This window comes from Haliotis asinina, chromosome 7, assembly GCF_037392515.1.
Source record: "Haliotis asinina isolate JCU_RB_2024 chromosome 7, JCU_Hal_asi_v2, whole genome shotgun sequence".
Taxonomy (NCBI): domain Eukaryota; kingdom Metazoa; phylum Mollusca; class Gastropoda; order Lepetellida; family Haliotidae; genus Haliotis; species Haliotis asinina.
Genome location: NC_090286.1, coordinates 45,507,146 through 45,527,053, shown reverse-complemented (window position 1 = coordinate 45,527,053; position 19,908 = coordinate 45,507,146). Strand labels below are relative to the sequence as shown.

At 40.8% G+C, this 19,908-nt stretch overlaps 1 protein-coding gene across 3 annotated transcripts; it reads left to right on the top strand.

Moving 5' to 3' along the window:
• The first annotated feature begins 7,631 nt into the window (after positions 1-7,631).
• On the top strand, positions 7,632-11,951 carry LOC137291726 (uncharacterized). 3 transcript variants are annotated; one of them, XM_067823200.1, is made up of 3 exons: positions 7,632-7,675; positions 9,670-10,410; positions 10,560-11,951. In XM_067823200.1, exon 2 carries the CDS (start codon positions 9,681-9,683, stop codon positions 10,290-10,292), a length of 612 nt encoding a protein of 203 aa, XP_067679301.1. In that variant the 5' UTR covers positions 7,632-7,675; positions 9,670-9,680; the 3' UTR covers positions 10,293-10,410; positions 10,560-11,951. The 3 variants fall into 3 exon arrangements, with proteins under 3 accessions (XP_067679301.1, XP_067679303.1, XP_067679302.1); XM_067823202.1 differs by lacking the exon at positions 7,632-7,675 and adding an exon at positions 9,221-9,248 and having other exon boundaries at positions 9,670-11,265; XM_067823201.1 differs by lacking the exons at positions 7,632-7,675; positions 10,560-11,951 and adding an exon at positions 9,233-9,289 and having other exon boundaries at positions 9,670-10,339.
• The last annotated feature ends 7,957 nt before the right edge of the window (positions 11,952-19,908 follow it).

The window sequence follows — 19,908 nt, the reverse complement described above, 5'->3', positions numbered from 1 at the left end:
ATCCTGATTCACCAGCTCCGAAGAAAGCCAAGTCTGTTCCTTCAGCTGGAAAGGTGATGGCATCAGTCTTTTGGGATTCCAGGGGTATTCTGCTCATTGATTATCTTGAAAAAGGTCAAACTATCAACGGCAGATACTATGCTGATCTACTGAACCAGTTGCGAGAAGCAATCAAAGCCAAACGACGAGGGATGATCGCTAAAGGTGTCCTCTTCCACCAAGACAATGCGCCTGTTCACAAATCGGTGGTGGCCATGTCAACAATCCGCGATTGTGGCTTTGAACTCATTGACCATCCTCCTTATTCACCTGATTTGGCTCCTTCTGACTTCCACCTGTTCCCAAAAATGAAAAAGGAACTCGACGGTCGCCATTTTGCAAGTACTGATGACGTCATTTCCGCTGTGACTGACTTTTTTAGGGTAGCTGAAGAAGATTTCTTCCTGACCGGGATTCGGGCCTTGCAGCATCGCTGGCAAAAGTGTGTGAACTTGGAAGAGGACTATGTAGAAAAATAAATTACAAACGTGGACTTTGTAACTTTTTTTCACAGTGACGCTTAGAACTTTTCAGCCAACCCTCGTATCAACAGCCATTCCATGTACACATGGGCACAGTCTGGCCTCTAAGCTACAATAAAACACAAGTTGTGGCCAACTTGTCCGGCACATTTGCCAAGCACAGGAAGCGGAACACATAAACCCCCAGCTCCGCACCGAATGTCACCTACTTCAAAATATATGTACACACATAAGCATAACCCATGGTAATAAAAATGACAGCACTAAATGTTTAAAATTGTGGTCAGTTTTAATAACAGGGTGGGTGTGCTTTTAAAACACATACACATCTTACACTATTTCATCCAATCACAGCTCTCACAGGCCTCTGTCCGTTTGTCGCTCGGGCAGCATATGATATTGATATAGTGTAGTGGAACCTTCACTGCTTTGAACCGTAAGTTGGCAGGGGTAATGGAGGCTAAGAACGGTCTGATGTACCACGAGTGGTGCTTAAAATGTTGAATAAAACATATGTCACGTGAGTAATTGTTAAATATGGGGTTGGAAATCTGAGATCACAACCTAGTCAGCAATTTGGAGTGTACCTTTGATGGTGGCGATATGTTATTTTGACACGAAAAATACTTTTTGAGCCGAAGCGAGGGAGGTATGTTGCCAACCTTTGCTCGCTTCGCTCGCATGTATGAAGACTGGTCATATTCTCTACGCTGCGCAACGCCACTTGCGCTACAGTTTGCCTGTGTTCTGTGTCATTGACGTTTTATTTGAGAAAAGAGTGAGTGAGATTAGTTTTACGCCGCACTTACCAATATTCCTGCCATATGGCGGCTGTCTGTAAATAATCAAGTCTGGACCAGACTACCCAGTGATCAGCAGCATGAGCATCGATCTACGCAACAGGGCTTCAGTGACGTGTCAACCAAGTCAGCGAGCCTGATCACCTGATTCTGTTTGTAGCCTTTAACCCCAAACAAGGGTAATTGAAGATCAATTCTAAGCCGAATCTTCACGGCTTATTTAGAAAAGAACACACGATGATGATGATGATGATGATGATGATGATGAGTGACGATCAGAGTTAACGTATACTCATGCAATCAGACAATAAACGCACATGAAAGTGCTATGAATAATTAGTGTTTTATTCATCAAACAAAGCAGTTCTTTACTTCACACACAATGTTAAGGGACTGTGAGAAAAACTTGTACAGACATATCTTAGTACAGAAACACAATGAGTGATAACTCGAATAACACAGGTCACTGAAATCTCGCGTCTCTCACATCTACAATATGTCTTCTTAACCCTAGTCACAGGGGTCATGCAAAAATCGATATCGTTCATGATTGTAGAAGTCTGACAACCTGCCTAAGCCTTGCAAACATATATCAATATTACTCTTTCGTTTCTTATTTAGATGATGATTTAAAGGACCGATTATTTAATTATGCCCATTTAAACATCACTCATTCTAGCAAAACTTGTAACAAGTGATCTGCGAATTGGTAATTTTAAAAATGAATTAACTGAAAGATGGCTGAATTTGATAAAGAATTTTATAAATTCACGAGAACTATCATTAAGAGTCGTATGATAAAATGATATGTCTAAAGTACCCACAAGTCAATGTGTACAACGGGATTTTATGTATTTATTTTTACATCTAATTATGATTAATATAGACCATTCAAAAGTATTCTTTTACAGCAAATACCTCGAGTAATCCGGAGTCAGACACAATCGCAGAACTGTGACATGATATTGACAGATCTTCCACTTCTCGCTTTTAATTAGAGACAATCGTAACAACTATATGTTCCTTATAGAGGATTATTTCTAAGTGTTTAAGCATGTCCATGTGTCACAATGACGCATGTTTGGACATGGCGCTGTTACTGGAGTCAAGCACTTACACAAATGAAATAAACAAACTACGACAACGCCAGAGAATCTATTTGGGGACTACAGATGCGCACATAAAATCAAAAAGTCATCACTGTCTTGATGTATCAACGTGAGACAAAAACGAGAGAACTATGAGAACCTCCATGTCCAAAATAGTCGAAGGTATTTCATAGCTTCTTTTACAAGGACAGGATGATTATTGCGGGAACCCTGATAATGTGTTTATGAATTTAGTTTGCTAAAATGTCATTAAAAAGTTCAGCTGCCAGCATGATCTTATTATTTACTTGGAACAAGGCTTCATTCTCATGGTGAATACGTTTTGTGTAACTGTGACAAGTGACATTAAAGTTCGCAAATACGGATCTCCTCAAAGTGGAAGATCTCATTCAAATAATAGTCTCTTTTTCTGAAATCGTGAGTGAGTTTAGTTTTACGCCGCTTTTACCACTATTCCAGGCATATCACTGCAGGGGACACCAGAAATGGCTTCACACTATACCCATATGGGGAATCGAACTCGGGTCTTCAGCGTGACGCTTTGACCACTAGGCTACCCCGTCACCCCTCGTCGGGTAAAAGTATACTCTCATGACTGGAAAACACAGTTTGGGTTTCAATCGCTATTAAATACATCCTGCGACGTCTCAAGTGCTTTGTAAGAAATTTAAAAAGACACACGCAAACACATGCCTATGTCAAAATAAATTCAAAGAAAAAAGACGGCTTTAAACAAAGTTTGAATCATTTGGTAGGAAAGTTAAAGTTCAGCCAAGCGAAATATTGACACAACACAAAGTTCTGCCTTGTGAATAGTCGAAATGGCTAAGTCCAACTAAAAGGATCAATATCCTCATCTCAGATAGTGAAATGTCAAAACAGCTAAGCAATAAAACACTTAACGCACAGGATACAGATTCTGTATACAAACTGATAATGAAAATGCACACAAACTGATACTGAAAATGTTCGACATTCAAAAACAATACAGTTTGAATTTATTTTTTAAAAAAAAGAATTTCAGCAGGCGCCGTGCCAAAGGAGACGTACCTGACACGGTTGGGCACCAATCTGACATGCCTCGTAAAGTAATGCTAGACGTGTGTAGTCAGTGCTCACCTTCAGTTTGCCGTCTTAAATATCACCTGTACTGACTCATCGTCCCTAAGACAGATGTATTTCTGTATGGAATCCGGAACACCGAGCTTAGTCACCCCATGAATAACGTTTCTTTTCATGCTCCTTCTCACTTGCAACCGACACAGATGAGCCAGCTTTGGAACATTTTTTGTATAGTCTTTGAACCAGCGTCCGAAGGATTCAAAATTTCCAAACACGACCGCCTTAAAACTTTTGTTGATAACTTTCTCAATAAACTCCTTGCTGGGTTTGTAGCCTGCCAGGACCAAAGCTCTAAACACCGTTTGAAAGGAATGTCTGTTATGAGGTTCCAGGGGAAATTCTCGAAGCAGGTACAGTAAAGCCGGGAATGAGTCCCTGTTCAGAGCTTGGATGGTCAGTATCACAATTTTGTAAGCTTTGGGGAATCTTTTGGATGTCATGAAGTGCCGACAACATATTTCATTGCAGACATTTTTCCTGAGAACAATTGCTTCAAAAAGATATTTTGCTCCCTGGGGAAGCATTTGTGTGTATCTCCACAAGCTCCAGATAGCTTTAAGTTGGAATCCCGATTCAAGAAGCATCTGGTAACACCCTGACTCCGGTGATTCCATCAGGAGTTCTGCGACGGCATACTCAACGTGGCCGTCGTCGAAATTCTTGAGGACGACGACAACAAAACTTGCCACCAGGTTCACATCATTTTGAAACGTTCTGAATGCAAATTTGACAGCATTTACAATAGAATCAACACTTGGTTCCATCTTGATCATATCACAAATATTCTGTAACTTACGTTCTTCCTGATCCGTCACGACAGCCACAATGGCGTTTGTTAGTTCATCACTGACGCACGCCTGACCCATGCAGTTAATTTTCATTCTTGGTAACAAAGTAAAATTTCAGGCAAACAGAATAAAATGTTAGTTCTGTGCTACTTGTTTAAACAACAAAATGGCATCCATTTGAAAAAACGACAAAGACATGCCAACATATTAAGGCTTAACGCAAGAAATAAATATGCTACAAATGGTTACAAACAAAATCAAACAAAAGAATCTATAAAAAGTTCAATTTACATTAAGTACAGTCCATTTAAAACAAATGTGACTTTGTCAAGATATTTTATTTTGGACAATATTTCGACGTATATTGATAAACATTAATGTTTTCATGAATATAAACATCGATCGTGATGTAACTAACAGTATATCAGTCTCCAGCTCCAAAGAGAATACCTGAATTCAGCAGCTAAGCGCGTGAGATATATTCTCGTTAGTTCCGATATGACCACAATGTTCCACACTACATGTATTCACTACCTCCGACAGGAATATCATTGAGGAAGCACTTTCCTGCAGTGTATATATTCTCCGAGTCAGGAAATTGACTTGAACTGCCCGGCCAGCTGGTCGGGAATATCTGTATTCCCTTCTGCGTGAATGAAAGTTTGTCCTGAAACACTTTATGAGAGTTATAACATTTTCTCACCTTGTATCAGACCACAATTATCACAACTCACGGCAAAGTTTCACCGATCCTGCCTTGCTGTTGTAAAAGTCATGACTTTGAGATAGAGAGCAGACGACCGACAAGCCGCTCGGTCTGGGAGGCAATGGACCAGGGAACAAAGGGAGGCAACTCTTATAGAAATCGGTAGATCAGATCTCGCATACATGTGCAGTGAGTGAGTGGTTTTATTCCGCACTCAGCAATATTCCAGCTATATGGTGGCGGTACTGGGGTCTGGACCAGACAATCCAGTGATCAACAACATGAACATCAATCTGCGTAAGTGGGAACCGGTGACATATGTCAAACAAATCAGCGAGTCTGACCACCCGATCCCGTTAGTCGCCTCTTACGACAAGCATGGGTTGCTGAAGACCTGTTCTACAAAGGACCTTCACGGATCCATACATGTACAGAACAAAGTTGTCCTCAAGGCTCGATTCTACCTTGCAAAGCGTTGTCTAGACTTTTCCTAGAAATCAAATACAGTTATTTTCGAAACTATATGTTAGTGAGTAGCAAAATGATTTTCCATTCTAATTTATAACCATTTGATAGGTTTAATTCGTATGAATATTGTCTCCAATTCTCATTACAGTGAGTTTAGTTTTACACCGCTCAACAGTATTCCAAAACAGCTTTATTTCGGAAGTAACCATTATTATGAACACCCGGTGTCTTAATGATTTTTGTAAGGATATACGTTGCCGTGCACGTCCAGTTGTATCGGTTCCGGCGTAGTTATTCTCTAGCACTGACATTCATATTTACACACGATCTCGAATTGCATCAGCACAACAATATCACAACTGCTTAAATATATAAACATTTGACGAACTATGCTTATGGGCCGTCGTATGAAAAACATCCATCGAATACGCATCTTCAGAGGTGTGTAACCGGATCTGCACTGTGCAGCTGTAGTGTAGGTTTAAACAACATCACACCCGTGCACATGCAGAGATCTGTACGGTGATCCCACGTGAATCCTCAAGATCAACAATGCGATGTTCTAGTACTGCCTGTAAGTTTACCCAAGACATCTGTCTGCGTGCGGCGGGCGATAGTGGCAGGTGGGGCCAATTGAAGCCTCCTGGGGCCTCTGGATAGTGTGTATCAGTTCCTGTTATCAGAGAGCAATAGGCGACGGGAGGGTACGTGCTGGTATTTGGGAAACATCAGTAACTGGAAGGAGATAGAAGATGTACATAACACACTGAAGGAGCTTCTTTAGAGTGAGTGAGTTAATGAATTTAGTTTTGCGCCGCACTCTGCAATATTCCAGCTATATGGCGGCGGTCTGTAAATAATTGAGCCTGGACCGGACAGTCCAGTGATCAACAACATGAACATTGATCTGCGCAACTGGGAACCAATGACCTGTGTCAGCCAAGTCAGCGACCCTGACCCGATCCCATTAGTCGCCTCTTACAACAAGCATAATTACTTTTTATAGCATGCATGGAGCTTCATTAGAGGGGAGGGCCACCAAAATGAAATATTGAACTGACCCGGTGAGTGTGTATGGTTTTACGCCGCCTCTATCAATAGTCGAGCAATATCACAACATAGTTTCACACATTGTACTCATGGATGGAATCAAACCCGAACCTTCAGCGGAGCTTTAACCGTAAGGCTACATCACCGCCCCAATAATAAATTGTGTGCGTGTGCAAGCATACAAACACGGACACATATATTGAACAGCAAAGAAACATAAGTTTCGAAAAAACGAAATCTCATAAAATTACATATGATTCATGTTTATGTCTTCTATTTAAGCGTTTCTATTTTGCTATTCAATATATATACTTTACATTTAGTCACATAGTTAGTCTTGTACAAGAGGACACTTATACATGAGATTTTGTTTTGTTTTGTTTTGTTGAAGTGCTCCTCTATTCAAGATTTAGTAGATTTACCTGTCAGAGAACCGCATTATTCCTGAATCGAATTGTTATGTTTAAACTAGACGTGTCGTGTCCAATGTTGACATCACATTTCTTCCAAAAACAGAGGCCATTGTTCCATTCCTACTCTATACGTGGCATTTCCACAGCGAGAGTAATTTAATAAACTACAGTTAAAAAGAGCAATGTGGCCCAATGGTTTAAAGCGTTCGGTCGTCACGCCGCAGGTCTGGGTCCGATTGCCCGAATGGGTATAATGTGTGAAGACCATTTCTGGTGTCCCCGGCTGTGATACTGCTGGAATATTACTAAATGCGGCGTAAAATACACTCACTCACTCGTTCTATGACGTTATTTAAGGGAGGTCGATGTGTGTTTTTCACAATCTTACAACCACACAAGAATAATCATGTCCACTTTATTACGAAAGGTATATGAACACAAAAACACAATCAAAATGTATGTAATGCACGAAACAACCCATACGGAAACACTACCGTGCATGTGCTAAGCTGTTTTTCATTGCGTATGGTCACGATAACCTGTCGATCACCAGTGTTTCGTATTGCTTTGTATAGCCAACCAACAATTCAGTGAACTTAACAAACCTGTTCCCCGAAATCGTGGCTGTACATACCTTTGTAGTCGGGACAGCGTACTAAAAGCAAAGGCCAGTTTGTCTAACCCCACCCCTCTGAGAGGTAGGTATAATAGTTCTCTATACAATCTCTCACATAATTTGTATTTGTTGCAGATATGGTTTAGAGTAATATCATGATTTGTTCAGTTGTTATGACAACATTTCCTCTTTTTCAAGGATCAGTTTCAATTGTATGCTGCGCGCAGTTTATCCTGTGGGGGTGTTCAACAAATATGAGTGTTTAATGGCCCTATGATTGTTGGCAGTATGGCCGTGGGAGTACAACTACCCCGATGAATGCCATACACGTAACCTGCAGTCTCCGTGATATGCAATTGAAAATGTAAATGTAAGTCGTAAGCGATAGAATAAATGCATGTGAATACATGTTAAGAAATGATTGCTGTGGTAATGGTACTCAATAAGTCGACCAGCTTTGATAGACTCTGAGTTATATATAGTAAAGATATCAGAAAGTTGTCAATAGATCATAGCTTGTTAAACTTGCGCCTGATGTTTGAAAAGTCTTGTACTAAAATAAACCGCGTATTTCAGCTACTACCCACCCCCACCCCACACCCTTCACCCACCCACATCCAGCCCTACCCTCACACAGCATACGCCTACTCTTAGGTTTACCCAACACACACCTAAACGCAACCTCACACCCAAATCTACCCTCAATGCTCACACCCAAATCTACCCTCACCACACACACATATCTACCCTCAACGCTTTTATCCAAATCTACCCTCTCCACACACACATATCTACCCTCAACGCTCTTGTCCAAATCTACCCTCTCCACACACACTCAAATCTACACTCAACGGTCACACCCAAATCTACCCTCACCACGCAGACCCAATTCTACCCTCACCACGCAGACCCAATTCTACCCTCACAACGCAGACCCAATTCTACCCTCACCACACACATCCAATTCTACTCTTCACACCACACAGACCCCATTCTACTCTCACCACACACACAAATCTACCCTCACCACACACATCCAATTCTACGCTTCACACCACACAGACCCCATTCTACCCTAACCACACAAATCTACCCTCACCACACACATCCAATTCTACCATCACCGCGCAGACCGGACTCTACCCTGAACACACACCAAGAACACTAGGGCTCAAAGGGAACAAAATGGTTTTGAAGGATGTATACTTTAAACAGCAATTAAAACAATGCCTACTGGTATTTGATAAGCAGCCCTGCAATAGCCAGTGCTATACACTGAATTTTGTTTATCACGGTCATGTCAAATTACTTTAAATGTATCATCAACGGTGGGGATCGCTCTCCTTCACCGCCTTACATATCAACCTATTGTCATCCGCACGTCCCGAATAAAAGAGGAATTTTACTTGTTTGCTTTGTCGCAAATAGATCGCTTGGTTACAGTGGACTCTGTTCCGATAAGAGCCAAACTCACCCATATGATTTAGGTCAATAGACGATAGACTGATACAGATAAAATCAATGTCTAAAGCTTAGTCTTGAGACGCAGCAAATCCACTGGGCGTGATCGAAACAAGTGGCCGCTGGTTCGAATTCAAGATTTGTCCTGAATTTGTTTCAGTCTCTGCAACAAACAGGTGTTCGTTTTCACCAAGGTAATTACCTGCATCAGTTTGGGCTTTCCTCCCATACCAAGGTACACAAGGGCGTTTGTTTGAAAGCGCCTGCTTCAATAGCAGTTATCTAGCTGGACAGTGTGTGGAACATATACAAATATACGTCCCCAGATCATATCTGGTAATGTATCTGAAACTAAAGAATAGTGCACACTGGACTTTTTCACCTTTACAAATAACATTCTACAACTGATGGTCATATTTCTATTTTAAGTTTTCCAATACCTTTTCTTGGGGTTATTCACAGAATAGAACTGGCTTTTAAACATCAATTAATATGGGTGAGTGGGTAAGAGCGTGCGTGGGTGCGTGGGTGCGTGAGTGAATGAGTGAGTGAATGACTGATTGACGGAGGTTTTACGCTGTGTTTATAAAGATTCAGTAATATTGCGTTTTGCAGCGTTCACACGAATGGGCAACGTCCCATCGTCACCCGACGTTCCAACGACCAACGCCAGATGCACCGTATACATCTGGCTCTCGGAGGCTGAAAGTGTGGGTCATGGATCGGTGGAACTTGACAACGGAACCTACATCAGCTGGTGGACAAAGAACGGGAAGGGTTTGAATACTTTAGCCGCCGGAAGTGAAGAGCGAACCCTACAAGTTGACATCAGAGACAAGGGCAGGGAGCCGGACTGTGTTCTGGAGTTGCCTCCCTTCATTGTGCTGGACCAGCATGCCATGGAACAATGGTGGATGGAGTTCAAGGAATCAGGCATGTGGAAATTCATGACGAACTGTTGTTGGGTGGTCAAAGAGGCTCTAGTTGTTGGCGGTATTAAGAATTATTCCAACATTGAGGGGCTGATCATCAACATAGATAACCCTTCCGACCTATTGTTCAGCATGAGCAAGATTCCTGCAACTGACACAAAGACAGGCAAACCATTATTGACTGGTGAAGGTTGCATGAAAGGACATGTGCTAACTCACATGAGGCTAGTGAAGTCGTATCATGTGTTTCCACTGGGGTGGTTTAAGCTAACTTCTCAGAGCAACAGCGTGCAGGTGAAGGCTTGAATTTCTGGGAAAACAAACAGGTGTAATGAAGGTAATACTGAAGTTGTTAAGCAATCGAGAACAATGATGGTAATACTGAGGTTGTTAAGCAAACGAGAGCAATGATGGTGATATTCGGGTTGTTGAGCAAAAGAACCATGATGGTAATACTGAAGTTTTTAGCAAACAAGAGCAATGATTGTAATTTTGAGGTTTTTGAGCAAACAAGAACAATGATGGTAATTTTGAGGTTTTTGAGCAAACAAGAGCAATGATGGTAATTTTGAGGTTGTTGAGCAAACAAGAACAATGATGGTAATTTTGAGGTTGTTGAGCAAACACGAGCAATGATGGTAATTTTGAGGTTGTTGAGCAAACAAGAGCAATGATGGTAAGTTTGAGGTTGTTGAGCAAACAAGAGCAATGATGGCAATATTGAGCATGTGGACGGATATTGTTACAGAGGTGGATAGCATTGGTATACTGGGCCGACACACGGGGTTGGGTACAGGCGAACGCAGATTGTTACAGAGATGGATAACATTGATTTCCCAGACAATCCAGTGATCAACAGCATGAACACCGATCTACGCAACTGGAATACGATGACATGTGTCCACCACGTCAACGAGCCTGTCCACCCGATCCCTACAGGCGCCTATCATGACATGCATGGCTTGCTGGTGACCAATTTTAACCCGAATCTTCTTCTAATCCGGTTAGAAATCGGATTGAGTAATGTTTGTGATATCATCAATCCTTTATCAGTTACAGCATATCTTCAGTTTGGAGGATATTGTTTCATTATTTCCAGCGCCTTCAAGTGAAGGAAAGACGTATTATATAAGGACAATGCCTTTATCATATCTGTTCCTTGAATATAACAGACCGTGTTGTATGTTATGTTTGGAACAAGGTATGTATTGAAAATGAAAACAAAACTCATATATAATACAAAGGGAGTGTATTTCATGCAATTAAAGAATTATCATAAGAAGGTCTGCATTCATACATCGTCTTCACAGTTCATATCTATAGGTACTGAACATCTTAACGTACGTATAGCCATTTAAATTGCCACTTCTAAATGCCTATGTTTAGTTACTAAAGGTGTCATTGTATATCTACACTTTCGTGCGCCATTTTAATACTGGCTTTGCATACTACTCGATTATCAGGTTCATCCCGAGCAGACCAATCAAATAACAGCTGTAACAATGTTATATTGGTGAACATATTCAGAATTCGAGGCCATGTTTTGTGTCAGGTTTCATCTTTGTGATAATGTCATTATCTTGGCGTTCAATCATTCTTTTCAAATGCTTTCTGAATTTGTTATCAAACAAAGACGCATTGTTAAATATCGTATATGAGGGCCATTGCAAACAATTGACCATTTCGTGCACCTTACATTAATCCGAACGAGGAAAGCTTATAGATTTCCTGTACAATCAGACACTGATGTCGAAAAGAAAGTTTATTCAAAGTAACCGTGAAGACATACCGTTTGAAAGTTGTCTATTTCGCACAAAAATTCAGTTTTGTACAAGCGCAGTGAATTTCATCACGATATAATGTTAATAGATAAGAAAGATTATCATGCAAAGTCACATGGGCTCCAAAACTGACGAGTTTGCAGTAGCTCGTGTACAAGTAGTCACAATATTATCTGCAATACGGCACTGTTTTGGTCGTTGTTTTTTTCGAGTCGAGTTCATACCGAGTATGCTCGCCTGGGCACGACGACGCATCGACGTCGTCACGCCAAATTGCTGATATTCTTGTATGCAATTTGGTCTTAGCCTCTCTCCAGGTCGTCTGTGCACTCGTGCTCTGCCATCAGCATACATCAAGGAGAACGTAATTTCTCGCTACTGGTTTGGTACTTGCCAGGGTCGAACTCTTCGTGCCCACGTCAGTCTGTCACGAAGATCACGGCCTTAGATCGACAGGCTCGGATAACGTGGACCAGTAGACGCCATTACGATGTCAGTGTTCCCGGTTTTTCTACAAACGATATTGAATAAAGTGGGTTTTGTCGAATGTTTTCGTTTCTGGATCCGCGTAATATGTAAGAAGTTCCATTTTATCTGACAAAATCACCCTCAGTTAAAATAAGCGAAATTTTCAGATTGGAAACTTTATTTTGGATATCAGTATATATACAAAGGATCATTAATTAAGCACCACCAAAAATAATTGTCGTTTGTAACAAAAAGTGATCAAAACAGAGAAGTCAACCAGTTATATCTAAATACACATGCACTTAGCATGAAATTCACGTGCTGACTCAAATGCATGCTTTTCATGTCAAAGATCTGTCATGGTACAAGCGACTGACGGGTATAAAAGATGAAATGAAGTATTCTTATTGGTTTCTTATCGATATGTGAACAGTGCTGAAATTGAACATTTTTGAAGATACCCAGGCGTAGGCTTTTTGAAAATACAATCTGGCGGATTACTGGTATACATGAAGCTGGTGTGTCCTGCCGCATCATTGGGCCCAGATTGGAGATCAATCACACTTTCATTAGTCGCCTTTTAAAGGGGCACTGATGCGGAGCGAATAATGTTTCTCGGCAACGGTCTAATTACGAAACCAAACCGCAAATTGGTCAGCGCCCGCTCCTTCGACCGTGACGGACAAAGGAACTGGGCTCCTGTCCATATTAGCACAATTTCTTCGCCTAAACAGTCAGGAGGCCGGATGCCCATCATATGCCATTTGTTTAAAAATATCCATGGTATTCCTTGTCTGATCGTAACCAAATATCCCAGCAGTGTAGTTCTTTTCGGATGCTTGGATGGTATAGTTACTGATCCAATTTGATCCTATTTCTGTGTTTTTAACCTCGATATTTAATCATGTTACATGAAAATATGATGTCTACAGGCACGTAGCAAGCCATTTGTTTCAGTACGGAAGATTGCAAAGCTTTATATTTAGGTAGTTTTGAGTGTTGGTTCAGCTGTGATAGCAAATATCGCACGTAAATTTTGGTAGCTACAATGGTTTATTATTTATGATAATAAAAACACACAGTTGATTTATTTGAATTCGTAAACAAAAAACGATGACTTTGCCTTTGGTAGAGAAATCTGAAAATTTTCTTACGTAAAAACCCCTTATTTCACCTATTTACCCATGTACACAGCAAATGCTGTTCAGATGGTATCCTCAAAACAGTATCGGCCCATAAGTGTTTTCAGGCTGCATGCGACACAGGGATTACATCTTCCTTGCTGTAACTCGCGTTTGAACCTACACGTGTTATTTGTCATCATTCTCTGGATGGTCAATTAACGAATTTATAACAGGTATAATTAGTAGTAACACCACTTCGGTTACTCAACAAAGGTTCCCATTTGGCATTTCTCCTGTCTGGAGTAAATACTCAACATTATAAATTAAGGTCTGTAATGGCAAATGTATTGTATGTTATGTAATATGTGCATGTAAGTGATGCAAGAGGGTTTATCACCTGAGTTGCAAAAACAAACATTAATCAAAGGATTAACCGATAACACACTGATTGATTAACTACTTTTATCTCCTAGCGGATTTGTCAAAAGGCAGTGTGTGTAGATGACTACACCCTGTCGTAAAGAGTGAGTGCAAAAACAACATCCTCCCTTCAAAGAATTAACCACCCTTGCGCTGATTGATTGATTGTTCATTATTGGTTAACTAAATTACTTAGAATAGTGGACATCATACAATTAGTTGCCAGGTGTGCTATCTTGGGAGACCAATGAAAGGTTTATCTGGTTTTCACCAACGAAAGACGTGAAACGATGTGTTACTTTTTCGCAAACTAGACATTTGTAAGACGCGACACAGAGCAGGATTATTTACCAGCTGCAGATGAATGGAATACGATTTCTTTTACGTGGATATTGATGGATGCATTCCTGAACAAGGTAGTAGCCTGACATTGTTGCTATAAAATTGGTCTGTTTTACTTTCATTATTTGCATTTTGTTTTAATTTATTTGTTGTAGCATTCAGCAGAATCTGTATGACAGAAAACACACACTAGATCGCGTATGCGTGTGAAATAGGATCCAAATTGACAATGTATAAATGTTGCTGTTATGTTAGAAATTTACTATGAGTATAAGCAGATCGTGTGTTCTTTCATTAATTTTCAGAATCATACAAATATGACAATAAACTAATCAGGGTTATGAGACAAAATATAGAGACGTACATTGGCTTCGTTATTTTTCCGTTCTAATAGTTTTTTACCATTTCTACCACTGGCAGATGATTAACCTTCAAAGTGTTTCATTTGTTTTCATAATACATTTGTAATGAAGTAAAAATGACTTCACCTAAGTTGATCTGTCTATAATTAAACTATCAGTTGCGTTTACGGAATGCGCAGCAGAGGTCACGAACCAGTCACGAATTCTGGGATATCATCCGGGTACTCACGGGAGAAAAACAATAACAAACGTTTACACCAGTCCACGGAAATTGCTCCGCATCAGTGCCCCTTTAAGGAAACATGCGGCCACTGGTTACGTCAAGGATCGTCCACGATCAGGAAGGCCTAATAAATATTAGGATATTTATCCCAAAAGTCCCCAATTTGGACTGGTCTTATGCTCGGATGATTCGCTCTGAAATATGTAAAATCCAGGTTAAGGTCACAAGAGGTTGATTCTATCGTGTGGCAGAGACAGCGACACAATTGATCTAATAGTCAATCGCTTTATTGTGGTGATGTGGGGCTTTGGTCATCATGACGGGTACGTTTTATGTTCGATAATGTACAAGTTGCACTAATATGGATGTAATATTGCTGTCTGCGGGGTTAAAAGGACAAGCAAGGTGACCGTGACTGGTAAATGCAACCTTGGTTTGTTAAAATTTATCGATTTATACATAACCACAATATTTCTTCTGATTATATGCCCTTAGTTTCTGTATCTCAAGCTCCAGTAAGTCTCCATATGCATTTGATAGGTGCATAATATGTCAGTTACGGTCTGCCTATACAATGTATGAAGCCCATTTCTGGTGACCCCGCCGTGGTGTTGCGGAATATTGCTTAAAGCGGCGTACATCCTCATTCTCTATTCAGTCTGTGAGGAATCAATTACGTAATAATCGGAGTCAGTTTCGAGACATGCCACTGTTCGAGTATTTTCCGAAACTAAAGTCTCAGCTTATGAAACAACCCCAACGCTACAGCTGCATCTCTCGGCATCGTTTCAAGGTGACATGCACCGTAAAACACAACTTTGCAATTCTGATACCTGTCGGCATGAACAAATCATCAAAAATGCAAATTCAACTTACATAAGTTGAAAAAGAACACTATGAAAAAACCCCGAGAAATCGGAGTTCAAACGATTCACTAACATGACAGCCAAAACACACCGATATGAATGTCAGGTTAAAAGAAAGATTATTTCAAAAAAGGTCACGGTACATATACATTTATGGGGGTTACACACTCAATTTGCAGTGGATTTGTTAAATTTCGCTAAGGCTTTGGCTAGGTTTTGCTAAGCATTTGCTAAATTTTGCTAAGCATTTGTTAAGCTGACACTGTACAAGCAACAGACTGGTCTGTTTTTAAGCATGAGCGAGTTTGGTTTCAGAGCTGTTTTCTAATGCATTCTCGATCGGTTTCGTTGGGAATGACATTGTGTTCTCGTAAACATTCTTTGAATGGATCCTTATCCTTCCAGTGAAATAATGAGACACATCGGGTGAGGTCTTTAAGGTATTTCAATACCAAGATGAATTTTTACGTGAGTACCCAAATGGTGTGTCCCAACAATGGCAAGTACGACAACCTATATCTCTTTTGGTGTTCTGTTTATTCGCACTGCAATCATCTAGGATAAATAGCATCAACTCTTCCTTAAAGTTATCGTCAAATGCTCGTAAATGTACTCCCAGATAGATATTATGGACCTCCGCTTCGTTCATAACCTATGCTTTGCTGACAAGAAAATAAGGGCAAAGAATAAGGATAATAACATATCCAATAAGAAAGCGGTCTTTCTGCAACTTGTCTGACCAATGACGATGGCAGATTGCGGCTCCAGGGGAAGCCTAATAGATGTCCTGCCACAATGAGTACTCACTCAAAGAGACCGAGATTCTTGACAACTGCGACAATTTCTGTACTCCACTCGTCGCACTTTTGGTGAGCTCTCTTCTTTGACTAAAGAGTTGGAATGGGCACTTCTACTCCCATAATTTCCCTGTTGCAATACATTTTGTTTTCTTTTCGAAACTACATAAATTCTTCTCCAGAATGATCAAAATACACTTCAGTGATTGAGCGAGTTCATATTGCAGTCTGTCACCCAGCACGACTTGATAAAATGGTATGTGACCCTCAAATAGTTCAAAGTCGGAATGCAAAAATGGTTACTGAATGCCTCGGCAAGAACATTATCTTCTGGTGAAATAGTGTCGAGCTGCATAAAAGCATGCCCCACGGAGTTCCTGGTCAAAGGACAGCCGTTCCAGCAATGCCTTGATACCTCACCGTTTGTCTTTCATCCGCGATTCTCCAAAGGTCCATGTGACTGGAAAACACATCGCTGTCATCGATGCTGAGTACCTCGTTTACCCCTGATTTTAATTGTCGTTTCCTTCACAATCGCCCGTCCGATGTTCATCACAATGCTGTCGTTGTCATCCATGGTCGTCAGGCTGATACAAAACGCCAGGGATTCTATTCCAGGGACTATGGCATCATTCATGATTAGATTAAGAACGCGAAACCAAAAGCATTTGGTTTTGATCAATCGTACTCAGATTAATCGTGACTGTCACAGATTGACGAATGCCTTTGACCACCAAGGCTTTCCTCGATTTCCAGAAAGGGTATTGTATAATTTGGTCTATATTGTGTTGACATTGTTATATTGAAAGTAAGGTATGTTTAATATAAACGATGGCTGATGATATCCCAATGGATGATTTGGGCGTCAGTGATAAAACGCCCTTGGTGCATGATGAAGACGACAGTGGTGACGTCCTGAGCGATGAACCTTTAAAACGTGATTATTACGATGCCTTAAAGGAAGATGGAAAATTGTGACGGCCCTTTTAAAGTTTGAAATAGATACTCCAGGGATACTGTGACCTGAAGCTGCTCTGGATGTCAACCTTAAGAATTCGCGTTCTAGAAAAACGGCCGGTCAGCTGCCATGATGTTACCTTTCTGCGAGAAGAATTTATACTGGAAAACTATTGTGCAAGATCAAAACTTTCTTCAAAGATCACTAAAATGATGCAGACATGGCGTTAGCAAAAAAATCAAACGTTATTAAGAGAACCATTGCCAGTATTTCAACCATGTTCAGGTTTATCATAGCAACTTAAGGTGTCTGACGGACGGTGGCTCAACACCGAACAACAAGGATGGTGCTCAACAATGGTTAAAAACACATAATGTCCTTGAGAGAAGTCCTAGTGAGACTGGTGTGTAAAGCCGTGAAAATGCTTCTGGTATCCTTGGTGACATCGTATCCGGGTTATTAGGCCTATTGTCGAAAACGGTGATTTGGCTCGGTCAGAACTTGTGTGCATTCACCATTACCGGTCTGTTTTATGCAGGCGCTAAAGAATCAAAATAAGGCACAACCCGACTGAGATCCCACTGACCCCGAGTGCTGTTTTTGCATGTCACATTCGTCCAAGGGTTACTATTTATTTGATTGTTGAAAGACGAATTTTTAAACCTCAGGGAGCCAGTCTCACGCTGAACGAGTCTGAGGAACGCTTACATTAACCAGAGGAAAACATCCCTTAAGACTCGATAGGCCCTTAGTGAGAACACTCTGCACGACAGATTATATTCATGCCAACGTCCTTCTACTCTGTTGAGAGCCTTTGCGGTGAAAGACAAAGAGTACAACGACGGTAGAATCGAATCATTCCAGTCATTACAGTACAAGAAGTTAATGCATGGCATGGTCACGGAAGTCAAGGTGTCTGCTTTAAAAGTTACATACACGGCATCTGAGGAGATTTAATTAATGTCGAGATTAGCGTGTACTCAATGCCATCTCGTCTGCAACGACTATAACAAATAGGTCGTATCACCCGATGGTAGCCTAGGAGATCTGGACGATGTGGGGATTGGGAGTGTCTTAAAACGCCGTGTTCAATCTCACCCATACTGCTATAACACATGGACGATGACCTCAACAAAAACCGACTGGCTTCTGAATATCACCCTCGTTTCACCCTTTGTGTTTACAGAGAATAAGGAACATTATATAAATAAAGTCATCAATAATTGGGACTTACGTCCCATTTCAAAGAGAGAAAATCAGGACATATGCTTGGAGTTAGCCGATGCTCAAAAATACTAGTTTACAGGGCGTTTTTTTTTTGCTGAATTTGACTGCGTGTTAACTGTCATAGACGCGATGCCGCCAGATTCGCCATATTATATCAAAGTCAACGACAGACGATGTTGAAATTGTCAAACTTTGCTGGTCTCGAAAACACCAATGGCATAGTTCTACGATTTATAGAGGCAGCAACACAGTTTTGAGCAGGTCTCTAGGGAGTCACTTTGATAAAAAATCGCTTATAAAGATTTTTTTAACCTAATACTCTGCATATCATAAGCTTAAACTTTACACACGAGAGATTGTTAGAGAACTAGTAGAAAATCGTAATATATTATTATTGGTGATATTCCAGGTGAACATGATATTACAAAATATGCTAGCCCAGCACTCTCCGATCAGATTCCATCCAAAAAACACCCATTACAATCTCATACACGCAGCCGGTGACAAATGAATAATGCTAGAATCTCAATTCATTTGACATCGTATCCTGATCATGCTTCTATGGGTACCTTACACCTTTCACATTGCTTTCGTTGGTAAGGTGTCAAGATCGTATCAGGAAGAGATCGCTAAAAATGGTCCCTCCCGAGAAGGCGCACGCGCTGAGAGAGTGAAGTCAACACAGTCGGAACCCATCGTGTATACTACTCCTGGGTATAGCCGTGGACGTGCGTCTTTGTTCAGGACTCCTTCCAGTCTACATTTATTTGTAAATTATTGTTCAATCTACACATGAAAAGGAAGTATCTGTCACCTGTTGCTAGCCATGAATATTAAACTAGGGCTCTAATTCACATTATTCTGCCTTTCTGTCATACCTTTTCTGCAATCCCAAGCCATAAATGAAGCAAGTTTGTATTTTCCCCAGAATCTCACCGTGACTCCTTAACTGGAACTATTTGTTTCCATGACAATTTGCTTTTGTTCACACACTAAACGTTAGTCGACCATGAATAGTAAACACAAACTATGTATTCTTGAGAATACAACATCACAGGTACGTGGGGATACCTCATCACGGGTTCTTGTAGATCACACATTATGGATACTTGGAGATACCACACTATGGGTACTTGTAGATACCACCACATGAATACGTGGGGATACCTCATCACGGGTAATTGGGTATAGCACATCACGGGTACTTGAGGTTGGCACATCATAGGTACGTGGGATATAACTTCACAGGTACTTAGGGATACCTCATTTCGGGACATTAGGGATACCATATCACCAGTACTTGGTGATAGCACATCACGGGTATTTATGGATAGCACACCACAGAAACTTGAGA